This window comes from Leptonychotes weddellii, chromosome 16, assembly GCF_054177405.1.
Source record: "Leptonychotes weddellii isolate Sample4059 chromosome 16, ASM5417740v2, whole genome shotgun sequence".
Classification (NCBI taxonomy): Eukaryota; Metazoa; Chordata; class Mammalia; order Carnivora; family Phocidae; genus Leptonychotes; species Leptonychotes weddellii.
The window spans coordinates 1,440,995-1,456,329 of NC_138384.1; the positions used below are offsets into that span (position 1 = coordinate 1,440,995).

The window sequence follows — 15,335 nt, forward strand, 5'->3', positions numbered from 1 at the left end:
TGAATAAAATCTTAAAAAAAAAAAAAACCTTTTAAATTGAAGAGTGACAGAGAAAAGCACGCAGCGATGTGCCCGTGATGCCAGGCTCCCCAGGTCACTACGGTCTCTCCCCCCTGGGGGGCTTCTAACACCGGTGGCTGTCCTCCTTCGTTACCTCCTAGTAGTTTCGTGGGGTTTCCTATGCGTGCTGTCTCAGATGTCAGGACACGATGTGGATGAGGGTTCACGATTGCTCCGCTGTGCGTATCTAGCTGACCCAGAACCACCATGGACCACAGCGCCCTTCCTCCTTGTGCTGCACCACGTCGTCCATCGCTCGACGAGAAGCCCTGCACGAGCGGGTCTGCCTGTAGGCGCCTCATCCCGCCCCGATGCCCTGCGTCCACACCGTCCTCCAAAGTTGTTCAAAGTCTTCAAGACGGTCTCTGCTATTCTTGGCCCTTTGCACTTTCAAATACATTCCAGACCAAGCTTGTCAACTTCCACAAAAACTCCCTGCTTGGATTTCAGCTGGAATTGCACCAAATCCACCATTTAGGTAAGAACGGATACCTTGAAGCTTCCAATCCACAAACGTGCCAGACACCTCCAGGTTTTCTTCAACAGTACTTTACAGCCATCTGTCTCAGGTATCTTTTGTCAATTTCTACATAATTTCAGTGTCTGAAAGGCTATAATATATAAGGTAAGGGATCATGATTGACTTTTCCTGGTAATTAGAAATAGAATCAAGTCTTGTACGTTGAGCATGCGGCCAGCAACCTTGCTAAATTTACTCACTACTTTTGATAGCTTGCTTATGGATTTCTCTGGATTTTCTTCATATATAACCGTATCTCTGCAAATGATGACAGTTTTATTTCTGGATTTTCAAGACTTACATCTTTAAATCTCCTTTTCTGGCCAGGCTCTGTGGTGCAGGGACAACTGACGTGGTGAGCAGCCAGTCTTGTTTCAACCTCACCTCGGGGACAGAGCGGCCGATACCTCCCAATGAAGCAGGATATTTGCCATAGAGTTCTCAGTTGATTAAATGAAGGAGGTTCCTTTCTACCCCTAGTTTGCTAAAAGCTCTCTTAATCATGAATGGGTGTTGAACTGTACAAATGATTTTTCTGTTTATCAAGATCATATGGTTTGTCTCTTCATTAATGTGGTGAATTATACTGATTAATTTTTTAAATATACAAACCTGCATTCCTGAACCCAACCCAATTTGCTCATAATCTAATGGGACTCAATATTATGAAATCCAGCCTGTTCATCCTTTGTTTAGGACTCTTTGGGATTTTCAAGAGAAACACCGCCCTGTAACCATCCTTCTTTCTCTCCCTCTCTCCTTCCTTTCCTTGCTTTTTCTTTGCAACGTCCTTGTCAGGTTCGGGCGTCAAGGTTATGCTGCCTCATAAAACAAGACGGAACATGAGCCTTTTTCGTTGTTGTTGTTCTTCTGTGGAAGAGTTTCTAACAGACTGTGTTCTTTCTGAAACATATCTAAACGCTTAACAGTGAAGTCATCTGTGCCTGGAGTTTTCCTTGTGACAACCGTTTAGGTTACAGGTGAGACTTCATAAAGATGGGAGCTACTAAGAGTCGCATCAGCAAGATGGGGGCACAGGGCTTTCTGGTGCTCGTCCCCTCCTGGAAAAATCAGTTTGAACAACTCTCCCCGCAGGAGAATGCCTTTGCAAGAGCTCCAGAGTGCGGGTGGGGATTACCGCACCCCAGTGGTGCACAGCTAAGAAAAGACAGTTTTGCACTGAGATAGACACGCTCCCCCGGGGCGGGGGTGGGGGGCCAGGTACGCGCCTGAATGCCCCAGAGACTCCGGCGCTGGCCCGCAGTGAACCCGGAGTCCAGACCTGACCCTGCAGACCCGGGCACCAGGCCGCCTGCCCGAGGACTCCAGCAGCAAGCCCACTGGAACACGGCCAGCCAGCTCACCCAGGTTCCCAGACAGGCTGTGAAAGGCTGCCCTGCCAGAGCCCATCCGTGCAGACCGGAATGGGTGCCTACTTCTTCAAATGTCCAGACGCCAACACAAGACCACAAGGACCAAAGAAAATCACGGAAACATGACACCTCAAAAGGAAACCAAGAGAACGACAATGACCCTAAAGAAAGGCAGGGTCATGAAGTGTCTGGAGAGAATGCAGAATAACCTTTCCAAAGAAATTCAGTAAACAAGAAAACACACACAATTAAACAAAATCAGGGAAACAATGCATGGATAGAAGAAAGAAGTTCAGCAAAGAAATAGAAAGTATTTTTCTAAAACCAGAAACCCTGACCTTGAAGAAAACAATGACATGAATGGAGAGCTTCAGTGAAGACGGGTCCAGCAGGAGAGGCAGCGGCAGGCCAGGAGACCTGCCCCTGGACTCACCCAGCAAGGGGAGCAAACTGCAAAGGGGAGGAGAACCCAACGGGAGCTCTGGGAGAACTTCCAGAGAAGCCATGTGCATGTGACTGGAGTCCCAGGAGGAGAGAGGCGGAGGGGTGCTGAGAGCTGAGTTCAAGAAATACAAGTTCACAAAGCTCCAACACCCCCCAAATTCCAACCCCAAACTATCTCCTCTGGGACACTTATAATGAAACCCTCCAAAATTGCAGGGGAAAAAAGGTTTGAAAGCGGCCACAGAATAACTGGGAATCACCAGGGAACCCACAGGCTCCCAGCAGAGTTCTCCACAGAAGCAATGGAGGCCAGAGGCCAGCGAGGTGACGCATGCAGAGCGCCGAAAGAAAAAGGCTGCCAAGCAGAACAGGCAGCAGAGGTGTCCTCCGGCAACGAAGGACAGAAAGCCATCCCGGGACAAACACAAGCGGAGGGAGGTCGTTAGCACGAGCCTGCCTTCCGAGAGGTGCTGAAGGGAGTTCTGTAGGTGTAATGGGTGGACACTAATTAGTAACACAAGAGAGACGAAAATACAGGACACACTGATGCAGGTGAGGACACACTCAAATTCCCAACACTCTAACACGTGTGCTGACGTGCTCATCACTGACTCTTGCACAAACATTAAAGGACGGAAGTATTAAAAATAACCATCTGGGGGCGCCCGGCTGGCTCAGGCGGAAGAGCATGTGACTCTTGATCTCAGGGTCATGACTTTAAGCCCCACACTGGGTGTGAAGCCTACTTAAGATAAAAATTAAAAAAAAAAAACAAACTAGCTACAATAATTTGCCAATAAATACACAATATAAGAAGGTATAAGTTGTGACATCAAAAGCATAAAATGGGGTAAGGGTAAAGAGCAGTTTTCCATGTGATTAAAGTTGTTATCAACTTGAAAAAGATGTTAAGTTAGCTTCACAGTAAAGGCAAACAAAACCCTAGAAAGGAAACGGCATCAAAGCGCACCACCGCAGAGAACCATCACTCCATAGAGGAACCAGAAACAAGGGAACTACAGAATAGTAAGGAAACAATTAATAAAAGCATCAGTAATTCTCTTAATTACTTTAAATATAAATGGGTTAAATTATCCAATCAAAAGGCACAGAGTAGCTGAATGGAAGACTCAACTACCATGCTAAAAAGAGACCCAAAATTTTTTTTTTAAGATTTTATTTATTTATTTGAGAGAGAGAATGAGAGAGAGCACATGAGAGGGGGGAGGGCCAGAGGGAGAAGCAGACTCCCTGCCGAGCAGGGAGCCCGATGTGGGACTCGATCCAGGGACTCCAGGATCACGACCCGAGCCGAAGGCAGTCACTTAACCAACTGAGCCACCCAGGCGCCCGACCCATTTTGCTTTAAGGACACACAGAGGCTCGAAGTGAACGGATAGAAAAGATATTCCAAACCAATGGAAAACAAAACACAGCAGGGGCAGCTACACTTGTATTTTAAAAAATAGACTTTAAGTCAAAAACCGTAATGAGACAAAGAAGGTCACCATATAATGATAAAGGGGTTAATTCAATACACTGAAGGGACATAGCAACTATAAATGTGTATACAGTGGGTGGTGCTGTTTTTTTTGAAAAGATAAACAAAATTGACAAAACTTTAGCCAGACTGAGAAGAAAGGAGAGATTCAAATGTAATCGGAAATGAAAGAGGAGACTGACTACTGACACCACAGAAATACAAAGGATCCTACGAGATTACTAGGAGCATTTATGTGCCAATCAACTAGACAACCTCAAAGTAAGGGACAAGTTCCTAGAAAATACAACCTCCCACACTAAATCATGAAGAAATAAAATGTGAACAACCACTAACAAGGACATTAAACAGTCATCAGAACTTCCAACGCAGAGAAGCCCAAGCCAGATGGCTTCACTGATGAATTCTTCCAAACGTTTGAAGAAGAATTAGTGCCAATCCTTCTCAAGCTCTTCCAAAAAACTTGAGAAAACTCCCAAACTCATTTTACAAGGCCAGTATTACCCTGATATCAAGGCCAGATGAAGACACCACAGGAAAGGGAAACTGCAAGCTGATATCCCAGATGACTGTAGATGTGAAAATTCTTGACAAAATACCAGCAAACCATACACCATGACCAAGTGTGAGGACACGAGGATGATTCAAATCAATAAGCATGATATACCATGTTAATAAAATGTAGAATAAAAATCATATGATCACCTCAATAGATGCCAAAAAAGCATTTGGCAAAATACAACGTCCTTCCATGATAAAAAAAGTCTCAACAAATAGGTTATAGAAGGGACATACTTCAACTTAATAAAGGCTTCATGTGACAAGCCCATAGCTAATATCACCTCAATGGTGAAAAAGCTTAACTCTAAGATCAGGAACAAGACAAAGATGCCCACTCTTCTTTTTTCCAGTTTTACTGAAAAATAACCGATATACATCAGTGTATAAGGCATACAGCATGATGGCTTGATTTACATATATTGTGAAAGAATTACCACGGTAGGTTCAGCTAGCATCCACCTTCTCATATAAATACAAAAAAAAGAAAGAAAAGAAAGAAGAAAAAAGAGAAAATTTCTCCTTGTGATGAGAACTCTTAGGATTTACTCTCTTACCTATCCTGTGTATCATATGGCAGCATTCACTAAGGTCATCGTGTCGTACATCACATCCCTAGTACTTATTTGCCTTATACCTGGGAGTCTGTACCTTTTGACAGCCTTCCTCCAGTTTCCCCTCCTCCTAACCTCCACATCTGCTAACCACAAGTCTGAGCTCTTTTTCTGGGAGTTTGGTCTTTTGTTTTAGATTCCACACACAAGTGATACCATACAATATTTGTCTTTCTCTGACTTATTTTACTTAGCCTAATGCCTTCAAGGTCCACCCATGTTGTTGCAAATGGTAGGAGTCCCTTTATTCTATGGCAGAGTAAGTAATTTCCACTGTGTATATATATATACACCACATCTTCTCTACCCATCCATCCAACCATGGACACTTAAGTAGTCTCCATGTCTTGACCATTGTAAATAATGCTGCTATTAACATGGGGATGCAGTTATCTTTTTGAGTTAGTGTTTTTGTTTCCTTTGGATATATTCCCATAAATGGAATTGCTGAGTCATATGTTAGTTCTATTTTTCTAATTGCTCTGGCTAGGACTCACAGTAATGTGTTGAATAGAGGTGGCAAGAATGGGTACCCTTCAAGGATACTCAACGGAGAAAAGACCACCTCTTCAATAAATAGTACTGGGATAATTGGGTATTCACACGCAAAAGAACGAAAATGGATCCACATCTTAAACCACTCACAAAAATTAACTTGAAACTGATTAAAGACTTAAATGTAAGACCTGAAATCATGAAACTCCTAGAAGAAAACATAGGAACAAAACTCTTTGACACGGGTAATGGCTGTCTGGACAGGACACCCGCAGCACAGGCAAGAAGATCAAAAATAAACAATGGGACCCCATTCCAACTAAAAAGCTTCTGCACAGCTGAAGAAATCATCAACAAAGTGAAAAGACAACCTACGCAATGGGAAAAAAATATTTGCAAACCATCTATCTGATGCGAGATTAATATCCAAAATACAGAAAGAACTCCTACAACTCAATAGCAAAAAAATCCAATTAAAAAATGGGCAAAGGACCTGATTAAACGTATCTCCAAAGAAGTTCTATGAAAGGCCAACAGGGACAAGGAGAGGTGCTTGACATCACTAATCATTAGAGAAATCAAATCAAAACCATGATGAGGGGCGTCTGGGTGACTCAGTCAGTTAAGCGTCCGACTCTTGGTTTGAAGATGTGGAGGAAAGGGAACCCCTGTGCCCTGCTGGTGGGATCGTAAACTGGTGCGGCCACCAAGGAAAACAATACGGAGGATGCTCAAAAAATGAAAAACAAAACTATCAAATGACCCACCAGTCCCACTTCTGGGAATATATCCGAAGGAAACAAATTTTTTCTAAGCACAACTTTCGACGTATTCTGCAAGTTTTGATATGTTGATCCATCATATTTAATTGGTAATTAAAGATACCTTTCCATTTGGATATTTTATTTGGCCCATGGGTTATTTTAAAAGTCCGTTAATCTGCAAACATTTGCAAATATACTTTTTTTTTTTCATTAATTTTTAACTTAATCCCACTTGGTCGAAGAGCGCGGTCTGCAGGGTCTCAGTCCTTTGAGGTCTGTGGGAGACCATCTTTATGATCTGGCACAAGGCCAACTTTCATAACGTTCCAAAGAGCCCATGGGAAGACTGCATGCTCTGGGGCTGCTGGACGCGGCTTTCCGCCATGTCGGTTAGGCCCAGCTCCTTATCACGTCGTTCACATATCCGCCACCTTAATGATTTCTACGTACTGCATTTCTTAAACGCTTGTCAAGGATATTAAACGTGATGTCTTGAAATTGTACAGTATCTTGATCCCTTTTCTCCAGGGCAATAAAAAGGGGCTTTAAAACAATTTAGCTCCTTCCTGCCGATCCCAACTGACAAAGTAATTTTTTCCAATCTCTTATTGTATTTGAAAATTTCAACGTGAGACAGTTTTAGACACAGCCCTTAGACATACCCATTTGTTCTACTTGTTTCACCCATCCTTCTTCTTTAAAACCTCCTCCTGGACCCGCACTCCTGTTCTTGAAGACAATTCCTTGCAATTTCCTTTACAGGAGGGATCATCTGCAGGTGACACTCTCATTTTGTCTATGAAATGTTTTTGAAGTGTCATCCTTTATTTTTAATAACCTTGAGATAGGATTCTTATGCCAAAAAAGTCACCCTTTTAAGAAGTGTTTATTTCAACGACTTTTAGTGTATTTACAGAGCTGGACCAATGTCATCATTTTATTCCAAAATTCGAAAATTTTGGTTGGGCCAAAATTCCATCATTTAATGCTGGCCACCTCACGGGAAACCCTGCCCTGTGAGCAGTCACTCCCCACTTCTCCTTGCCTCGCCCCTGCGCCCCCGATCTGCTTCTGCTCGCTGCCTCTGCGGACTGGCCTGTTCCGAGCATTTCCCGGCAACAGGACTGTAGAGTACACAGCCTCTCTCACTCCGCGTGAGGCTTGTGAGGTCCACTGGTGCGGCAGCCTGTATTGGAGCTTCACTCCTTTTTACGGCAGAATAATATTCCACGTAAGGACGGGAAGATCACATTTGGTTTACCCATTCATCTTCGGACAGACACTTGGTTGTTTCCACTTCCGGGCTAATACGAATAATGCCACGATGCCCACTTGTGTACAAGTTTGTGCGTGGGCAGGTGCTTTCAACGTCCGTGGGTGTGTACCTTACACGCAGGAGTGGAAACGCTGGGTTCGATGGTAACTGTCCCAAGTGTTCCCGAACGACCTTCAGCTTTCCTGAGCATTCAAGCAGGAGCTGAAAACGTCCTTCTCTCGGGGCCTTGTTGGCACAAGCCTGTGCTTCTGACTTCTGAGGCTGCAGAGCATTCGGCTGTGCTTCTGCCGCGGTCCCTCCCCTGCGCAGGGGCTGTCTTTTCTCTCTGGCTGCTTTCAGAATTAGCCTTGCCTTCAATGCGGTGTGGGGGTTCAGGCGTGATTTTTTTTCTTTCTACTTGAGATCTGTTTCTGGAATCCCTTAAACGTGATCTTTCTTCTCTTCTCTCCTTCTGGGATTCCAGCCATTTCCATCTACGGGAGAACAGCCCCTACCCACGGAGGGTAGATGGAGGCATGGGACGCAGAGGTGCCATCCCACTCTCAGGAGCTGTTCCCCCAGCCCGCCGTCCCCCGTCAGCGTGCCCCGGTGTAAACCACCCAGCCCGGCGACCCCCAACGGCGTGGCATGGGAGAGCTGCGACTGTCTGCGATAGCAACTTCGAATCCTTTCCAGGAAAAGCACTGAGCTCACAGTCGAAGTCAGGGAAGGCAGTTTTGTGGCGGGAATCCCCCAGACCCACCAACGTAACTGCCAAAACAGAGCGGACAGGGAGACCAGACACTGCTGGGCGCTTGTCATGCAAACCACCTCCGGGACGCTGGTGTGGAACTACCTTTCTTTTCAAAATTTTACAGGATGCGGCGTACGTCTATGGATGTGACTTCCCCCGGGGACCCCCAAGCTGTGACTGTGGCCCTGGGAGAGGCCCATGTCATTCAGGGTCTGCCTGCGGGAGCTCCTGCAACACCGAGCCAGGCTCACGCTATCTCAAGGGGTGCCCACGTCTGAGGGCACGCCGTGGTACAGCGCTCGGTGACCCAGGGAGCCGTTCCCACGGCGTAGTCCATGGAACCGGGAGAAACAGCCACAGCCTTCCTTTGGAAAACACCCCACAACTCCCGTCAACATGGCTGAAAGGGCCCACGGGGTGAGGCCCAAGCAGCCACCAGGAAGAAGGCCAGCCTTGGGGCAAACCATCTCTTCAGGGAAATGACACGAAGCTGCTGTGGTCATAAATACATTTTATTTCATTAGAAATGCATAATTAACAGTGTTGTGAGCATTTCCCCTTAGAAAAGTAGGTAAGCAATATTTCCATCAAAATCGTTAGTTGTCTTTTGCAAATACCTATTTTCATTACACGGAACAGAGCACACAGCAAAAGGCTTCTGCTACTCCACTTTTTTTTTTTTTTTTCAATTTTCTTTTTTGTTATAAACACCATAGCAAATTAAAAAAAGCTGTTTGAACAGAGAAAAATATTGTAGTTCTTGATTTTCCGCACGTACTTAATGCAATCCACACTGTGCTTCCCCACTCTTTCTCTGGACGCCGACAGTGGGACTCAAAAGGAAGGGTCTTCTGGAGGGGTGGTGGCTGTTACTGGCACCTTTCTGTTGAGCGGGACACTCCCCCCGCGGGGGAGGCTTTCAGACGCACTTGAACGGAACACGTGCAGTCACCTCCGTGCAAAGCCGTGGGGCCAGGGCACGCGTAGAACGGGGCGGTTGGCTGGAGCCGGCGCTGAGCACGGCCACGGCTCCGTCTTAGGTCCTGTCGTGGGTGGGTGGCCCGTCCCGCCTACTGGATCTGGATGGCTCCATGCTCGAGCTGCATTTCAGGCTGCAGGGTGGGCTGCAGGGTCTCAGCCGTCTGCAAGAGGGGAGAGAGGAGGGCTTTCTATAAAAGTACCCACCACGCAAGTCCAGGCCACTGGCAGGTCATTAAACATAACGGCTTTTGTGGTTGAAAGAAACATACACAGCAGAGCTGGAAGGGGCCGAGGTTCGCCCCTGTTTTGGAAGAGGACTCTCCCCGGGGCCATGGTCCGTCTTTTCAGAACCTTCTGTTTGGCCACGCCACCCACCGACCCTCCCGCACATGCTCTGGGGCTTGCCGAAGCCTGTTCCCAGTCCCACCCCTGCTCCTCACTGGGGAATGCCTTCCGAGGGGTTAAACCGTCCTATGCACCTAGAAGTTCAGTCACCGCTTTGCCTTCTTATAAAAACTGCTCCACTGTCCCCCCAAAACACCATTTTAGGGGCAGTAACCTTTTTCTCCTTAACGAAAGAAGTTCTAATCAATGAACTACAGACATTAAAAGGACTTTAAAGGTATATTTACAGGTTGAAGATGAAGGAGAAAATACAATTTAGAATAAGCCACCGACCATCCCCCTCAACGACCAGAGTGAGCCCCCAGATAGAGATGAACAGGTGTTTTTCCCTAGGCTCCCCCAGCTGTCAGCCCAAGGCAATGTCACAAAGATGAGACCCTCAGAGGCGGGTGTCCGGCCGCCCTGGAGACGTGGCCGGAGAGGCCAGGCATGAGCACGTGGAGGCTGAAGAGGCAGAGAGCCAGGGACACGGCAGGCAGGAGCCCCGAGGTGTGCGGCTGGTGCTGCGGCTTCTACTGTGGTTTGTGGCCGTGCTTCCGGAATTCAGGCAGCACGGGACACCGCACGGAGGGCTTCCTGAGAGAAGGGAGGGCCCTGCGGGTTACGGGCTCAGCACGGGCATCACCCACAGCGCCTGCAGAGCCCTGGATGGCGGCCCAGGCAGGAGTCAGGAGGGAGGATGAACCCGGGACACACACACAGGAGGCTCTCCACACACTTCCGGGCACGGGAAAGTGGATTCAGGCAGGCTGCGGCCGCAGGCAGAGGGAGTGGGGGGGGCGGTCACAGTCTGGGCAGAGAGGACCCTCTGGGACGCAGAGTGCCTCCCCTTGATCACCTGGAAAGGCAGCTTCGGACTCAGGCACACAGAAAGTGGAACACAGACGAGGGGGGCGCCTACGTGGGAGACTCGGGGAGACTCACACCCTGATAAGGACGCCCCTCCCCTCCCCTTCGTCCTCAAAACGCAGCAGCCAGACCCGTGTCTCAGGCAGGAAATGTAGAGAAAGGGCTCCAACCACATGACTCAGAAAGTTCCAGACGTTTGAGGGAACCGAAGACAGCCGGCAGCCCTGGGCAGCCAACTCCGGCATGGGCTTGTGCAGGTCGTCACCGGGCAGTGCCCATCACACGGGGCCAGCTCCCTGGCGTCCTGCCCAAGAGAAGCCAGACTCCTCCTCCAGCCCCACAGGGGCTCCTAGGACATTCTTGTCGGCCAAGCGCGGGCTTCTCCAAGAAGGAGTTTACGTACCTGACCCTGTTCTGACCAGCAGACTCAAAGTAAATCCAGCAAGAGCTGCACAAGAGCAGACGGCCTTCCTGCTCGTAAACAGTCAGGAACCCCTTCCTTCCGCAGACACGGCCCCGGCTACAGGAGGCACCGGCGGGGCCACGGGAGAGCGAGCCCCTGAGGATGAGACAGGGGAGCAGGCCCCAGGGCCACGCATGGGGGGCCACACACGACGGGCCACGTCCGGGGCCGCCCTGATACTGTATCACCTGCTGAGTCCAGGCCAAGCGAGGTCTCCTACAGGGAAACACCCCCGCGGGTGCACATCTCATTCTCTGGCCTGTTCCTACACATACTCATTAAGTGGGTCCCAAGAACTTGCCAGGCAGGAATTGAGACAAAGAATGCAGACAGGAAGCCAAGGAGACCAACAGCTAAACGGACATGGCCTCCCTCAATTCTGCAATCTGTAGAATGACCACGAACTCATGGTCCAGGAAGACGGCCTGCCACACAGCAGCCCAGGTCTGAAGCACGCACCATGGGACCCTTCCACGCCTGCTGGGCAGCAGGGAAGAAAACTGCCCGAGTGCAATGACCCCACCTAGGATCATGCAGGGCATCAGACGCAAGCGACCCAGCATGGTTAGAGGGGGGCCTGCAGGGGCCCTGACTTCCAGGACAGGCTCCTGCTCAAACCAGAGAGAAGTCCACCTCGTCCCCACAACACCGTTGGCTCCTGGTCACACTCAACCCTTCTTGGTTCATCTCCAGGGTGGAGTGGGCCTCTGTGGTCACTACCGCACAAAAGCCACACAGGACGTGGACCCACAAGGGCCCAGGCTGCCGTGGCCACTCACGTGCGAGGGGCCGGAGGAGTCTGAGGGGGACAGAGAGGCGGCGCCTTCTCCAGGAAGCACGCTCGCTCAAGGGGCCTCGCTATGAATTAGGAGATTAAGAATTTAAGTCCTCACAGGTCCGCCGAGCTCAGCCAGCTGGCCACCTGGTCACAGTCCCCTGGGGCACCCTCTCTGGCTACACCGAGCTCCACTCCTCAGCAGCCAGCTCACGAGCAAGCAAAGGAGAATGCCCTTTCCCCCTGCGGCTAGGAGCACACACAAAACCCAGCACGGTCCTAAGCAGGGACAGAGGGGAGCGTGGGGGTCTGGGGCGTCGGCGCTGCGCATCAGAAGCCGGTGGCGTGGAGATGCACGTGGCTCCTCAGTACCAGATGCAGAGGGGAGAGGGGTGGGCCCAGGGGGGCCCAGAGCATGTGAGGACGCAGGCAGGAGCCGACCAGCCGTGGTCGGAGCAGCCGAGAGCCCCTGCGTCAGCCCAGTCTCAGCCCAGTCTCAGCACGAAGGCCAGCGACTCCAAGCACCACCCACAAGCTTCGAGGACACAGGGAGAGGGTGCACCTGCCGCTCCCGCCACCCACAGCCTGTGCTTCTCTCCAGGGATGGACCCCCACGCTCTCAGGACCCGTCCTATGTTACTGCCAGAAAAACAGGCCCCGCTGTTCTCCAATCAGCCGACTACACCGAACGCACGCTGTCCCCTAAACCGGGGCGGCCGGCTGGCCCTTCGCACTAGCTGGGGGGGCCCGTGGGACCCTGAGGGGAGGCCATGCTTGGCCAAGTGCACTCGCCGAGGGGCAGCTCCACAAACGTCAGACACCCGAAGCAGCAGGCCCCTCATCTGACATGCCAGGAGCACTTCCCCGCTCCTGGGAAGGCATGGAGGATGGGCAGCGGGGACAAGACCCTCAGTCCAGCAAAGCCAGATGACAAGGGCAGCAGGGGTGGGGGCAGCCGGGGCTCAGCCACCAGACTGCCCCCTGAGGAAGCACACACTGAGCAGAGGGAACACTGGGCCCTACGCACGAGCCGTCCCCGGCAAGGCCCCCGGGCTGCCACGCGGGAGGCTGCAAACCAGGCCAGACGGGGCCCTCAGGACCCAGGGAAGCGCCACAGCGGTCCAGGGCGATCCTGCATCTCCACCACAGAGCTGAGAACCACAACCTGCCCCTGGGAACAGGGTCAAGGCCGAGCGCTGGGGCTACGTGGTCTGCAGGTGTGCTGAACCCCGGGCTGGGCCCTGTCGCTCTCAGAGGGGCAGTGAGGTCTCAGGTAAACGGGGACCCTCTCGTTCTGCAGCCCACAGGAGCTGGCTGTGTGGCGTAGGAAGACACAATTAATATTGCCTCTGAATTTATAGAGAAGACAAGACACAGTATATCTCAAGGATTGCTTAAAACTGGCATCTGCTGGGACCTAACTCCCAGCTTCACGTCGTCAGGCATCACAAAAATCAGGGCCTCCGTCCGCATCATGTGCCCTTCAGTGACAGTCTACCCCCCTCGTGGGAGAACAGCAGGAGCAGAATCACCCCAGCTGCGTTCACACCTACAGAAGCCCCAGGACCTGTCCACAGACGGGGCGTCCACTTCCAGAAGGGGGCACCCACCTGAGCTGCAGTGGTGTGGTCAGTCACCGGAGCCAGCTGGACGTACTGGACCTGGATGTCGCTGCCCTGGAGAGGCGAGCCGTCCACGCCCCCAGCAGTGGGATCGGAAGAGGCCACGGCTATCAGCTGGGCGCCCTGCAGCACCTGCAGAGACAAAGCAGACCACGGTCAGCACGGGGCCAGGGTAAGCGCTATTCGACTGCGGCCGCACGAACCCAAGGAGGCGGCAGAGGCCCAGCCTCCACACCGTGGGGTCCACCGTGCGAATGTGTACAGCATGACCGAGCTGTTCTGCTGCATCCCCAAGTGACCTCCCTCAAACTGCCACGCACGGGACAGAACGATGGGTTTTTAAGCCATGTAAGAAAAAGACCAGCCAGCTCCAGTTTTCAAAGAGTAAAGCTCAGGGGCGCAGTGAGGGGTGTCTGAGAAGGACGGCAAGGAGACAGTGGGAGGTGGGACAGAGAGACCAAAGCACCAAAGACCTCCTGGAAATCTCTGCAGTTTGAGGTTCGTGGGAGGGCAGCCCGGAGAGAACAGGAGATGGCATCACATCCCCAACCCACGTGCCAGACGCCTTCGCCGGCTCTTCCGGGCAGCCCCCCGAGTGCTCAAGAGCCAGGGAGACGGAGCCCTCTGATAGCGGACAAACGCAGTTACGAAGCAAAGCCAACGATGGGGCAGGTCTGGAGGCCGGGGCAGCCGGGAGACGACCCTCCCCTGGAGCCTCCGGGAGGAGCGGCCCGGTGACGACGCTGGACATGGACCTCCAGACCGTGAGCGCATGAGGACGTGGCCACCCGGCGCTGAAGCCGCAGGCACGCACGCAGCACGAGGGCCTTCCCTCAGCTGCCTCCTTCCAAGGAGCCGGCTTCTCGCCCCCCAAGGGCTGACCCGACAACAGCAGCTCCTTGTCCATCATCAGCCATTTGTACCAGTGCTCGCTCCCAAGAGAGGTTTGGAAAAACTGGCGAAAACCCAAGTCTCCTGTATTATTCCCCGGACCTCCTCTGCACCAGACCTCTCCCGGCCATACTAGGTAAGACCCAGTGCGGCCACGGGAAGGCAGCCAGCCCCCACGTGCCGCGGGACGGCAGCCTCGGGCAGGGGCCGGCCCCACTCCCCCAGGGGCAGAGCCTCTCCTCTACCTGGCGGGATCAAGTGCGGGACGCTCCCACTGGGCGCAGGTTTGCGGTGCGGGGGAGAGCGTGCTCACGGCAGCAACTCGGCCCCACGACAGCGAGGAAAGATCCGGATGTGGAAAGACGGGAAGGGAAGGGGTGCTCAAAACGGCACATGAGTTTGCCTTTCGGTGGGTGAAGGGAAGGAGAGGCTGGAACGGACATCCTCACTGAGCACGCTTTTGCTCGATCCTGGCTCAAATGTAAAAACCGTGCAGTGTTTGGAAACACGGGAGCAAAAATGTTAGGTAAGTGGTCACGGTTCTGTCACCACGGCACGCTGTACAAGATCCCTTAATGCGCTGATGTAAGGTCAAATCATCGACTATCCTTAATGAAAGCCACGCCATCGCGGACCTGTTTTCTAAGAAGCCTCTGCCTTCCTCTGGTTTTGGCAGAGCGCCACGACCGCCCGAGAAACGGGGCATGTTACGGTTTCCTGGGGGTGAGCTGCTTCCTGTCAGCACCACCATACGCTGACTCCGCACACGGCCTGCACAGCTGCTTCCATCTTACCAACGAGAACGTCAGAAGCTCAGAATCTGAACGTGCTGTGTTATGACGAGGGCAGGCGCTTCACCAGCCTGGCTGGCAAACGTAAATAAAAACGGGAAAATGTTTTCACCTGAGATTTCAACCCAAACACCACACTTCCTCAATGTGTCCACACTCGTTTGCTTTTGGCAACTGATTCGGGAACAAGTCAAAAAGTCAACGTGCGCGCGGGGCTGGC

At 51.5% G+C, this 15,335-nt stretch overlaps 1 protein-coding gene across 6 annotated transcripts in view; it reads right to left on the reverse strand.

Moving 5' to 3' along the window:
- Nucleotides 1–15,335, reverse strand: part of BANP (BTG3 associated nuclear protein) — a 127,705-nt gene that overhangs the window by 10,210 nt on the left and 102,160 nt on the right. For 5 of the 6 annotated variants that reach the window (XM_081806250.1, XM_081806251.1, XM_081806247.1 and 2 more), the window contains 2 exons: nt 13,422–13,565; nt 8,835–9,480 (listed from right to left, as the gene is read on the reverse strand). In XM_081806250.1, coding sequence (XP_081662376.1) covers nt 9,409–9,480; nt 13,422–13,565 — 216 coding nt within the window. In that variant the 3' untranslated portion in view covers nt 8,835–9,408. Of the gene's footprint in view, nt 1–8,834; nt 9,481–13,421; nt 13,566–15,335 lie in introns of those variants that run through there. The other variant, XM_081806249.1, reaches the window with a different exon arrangement.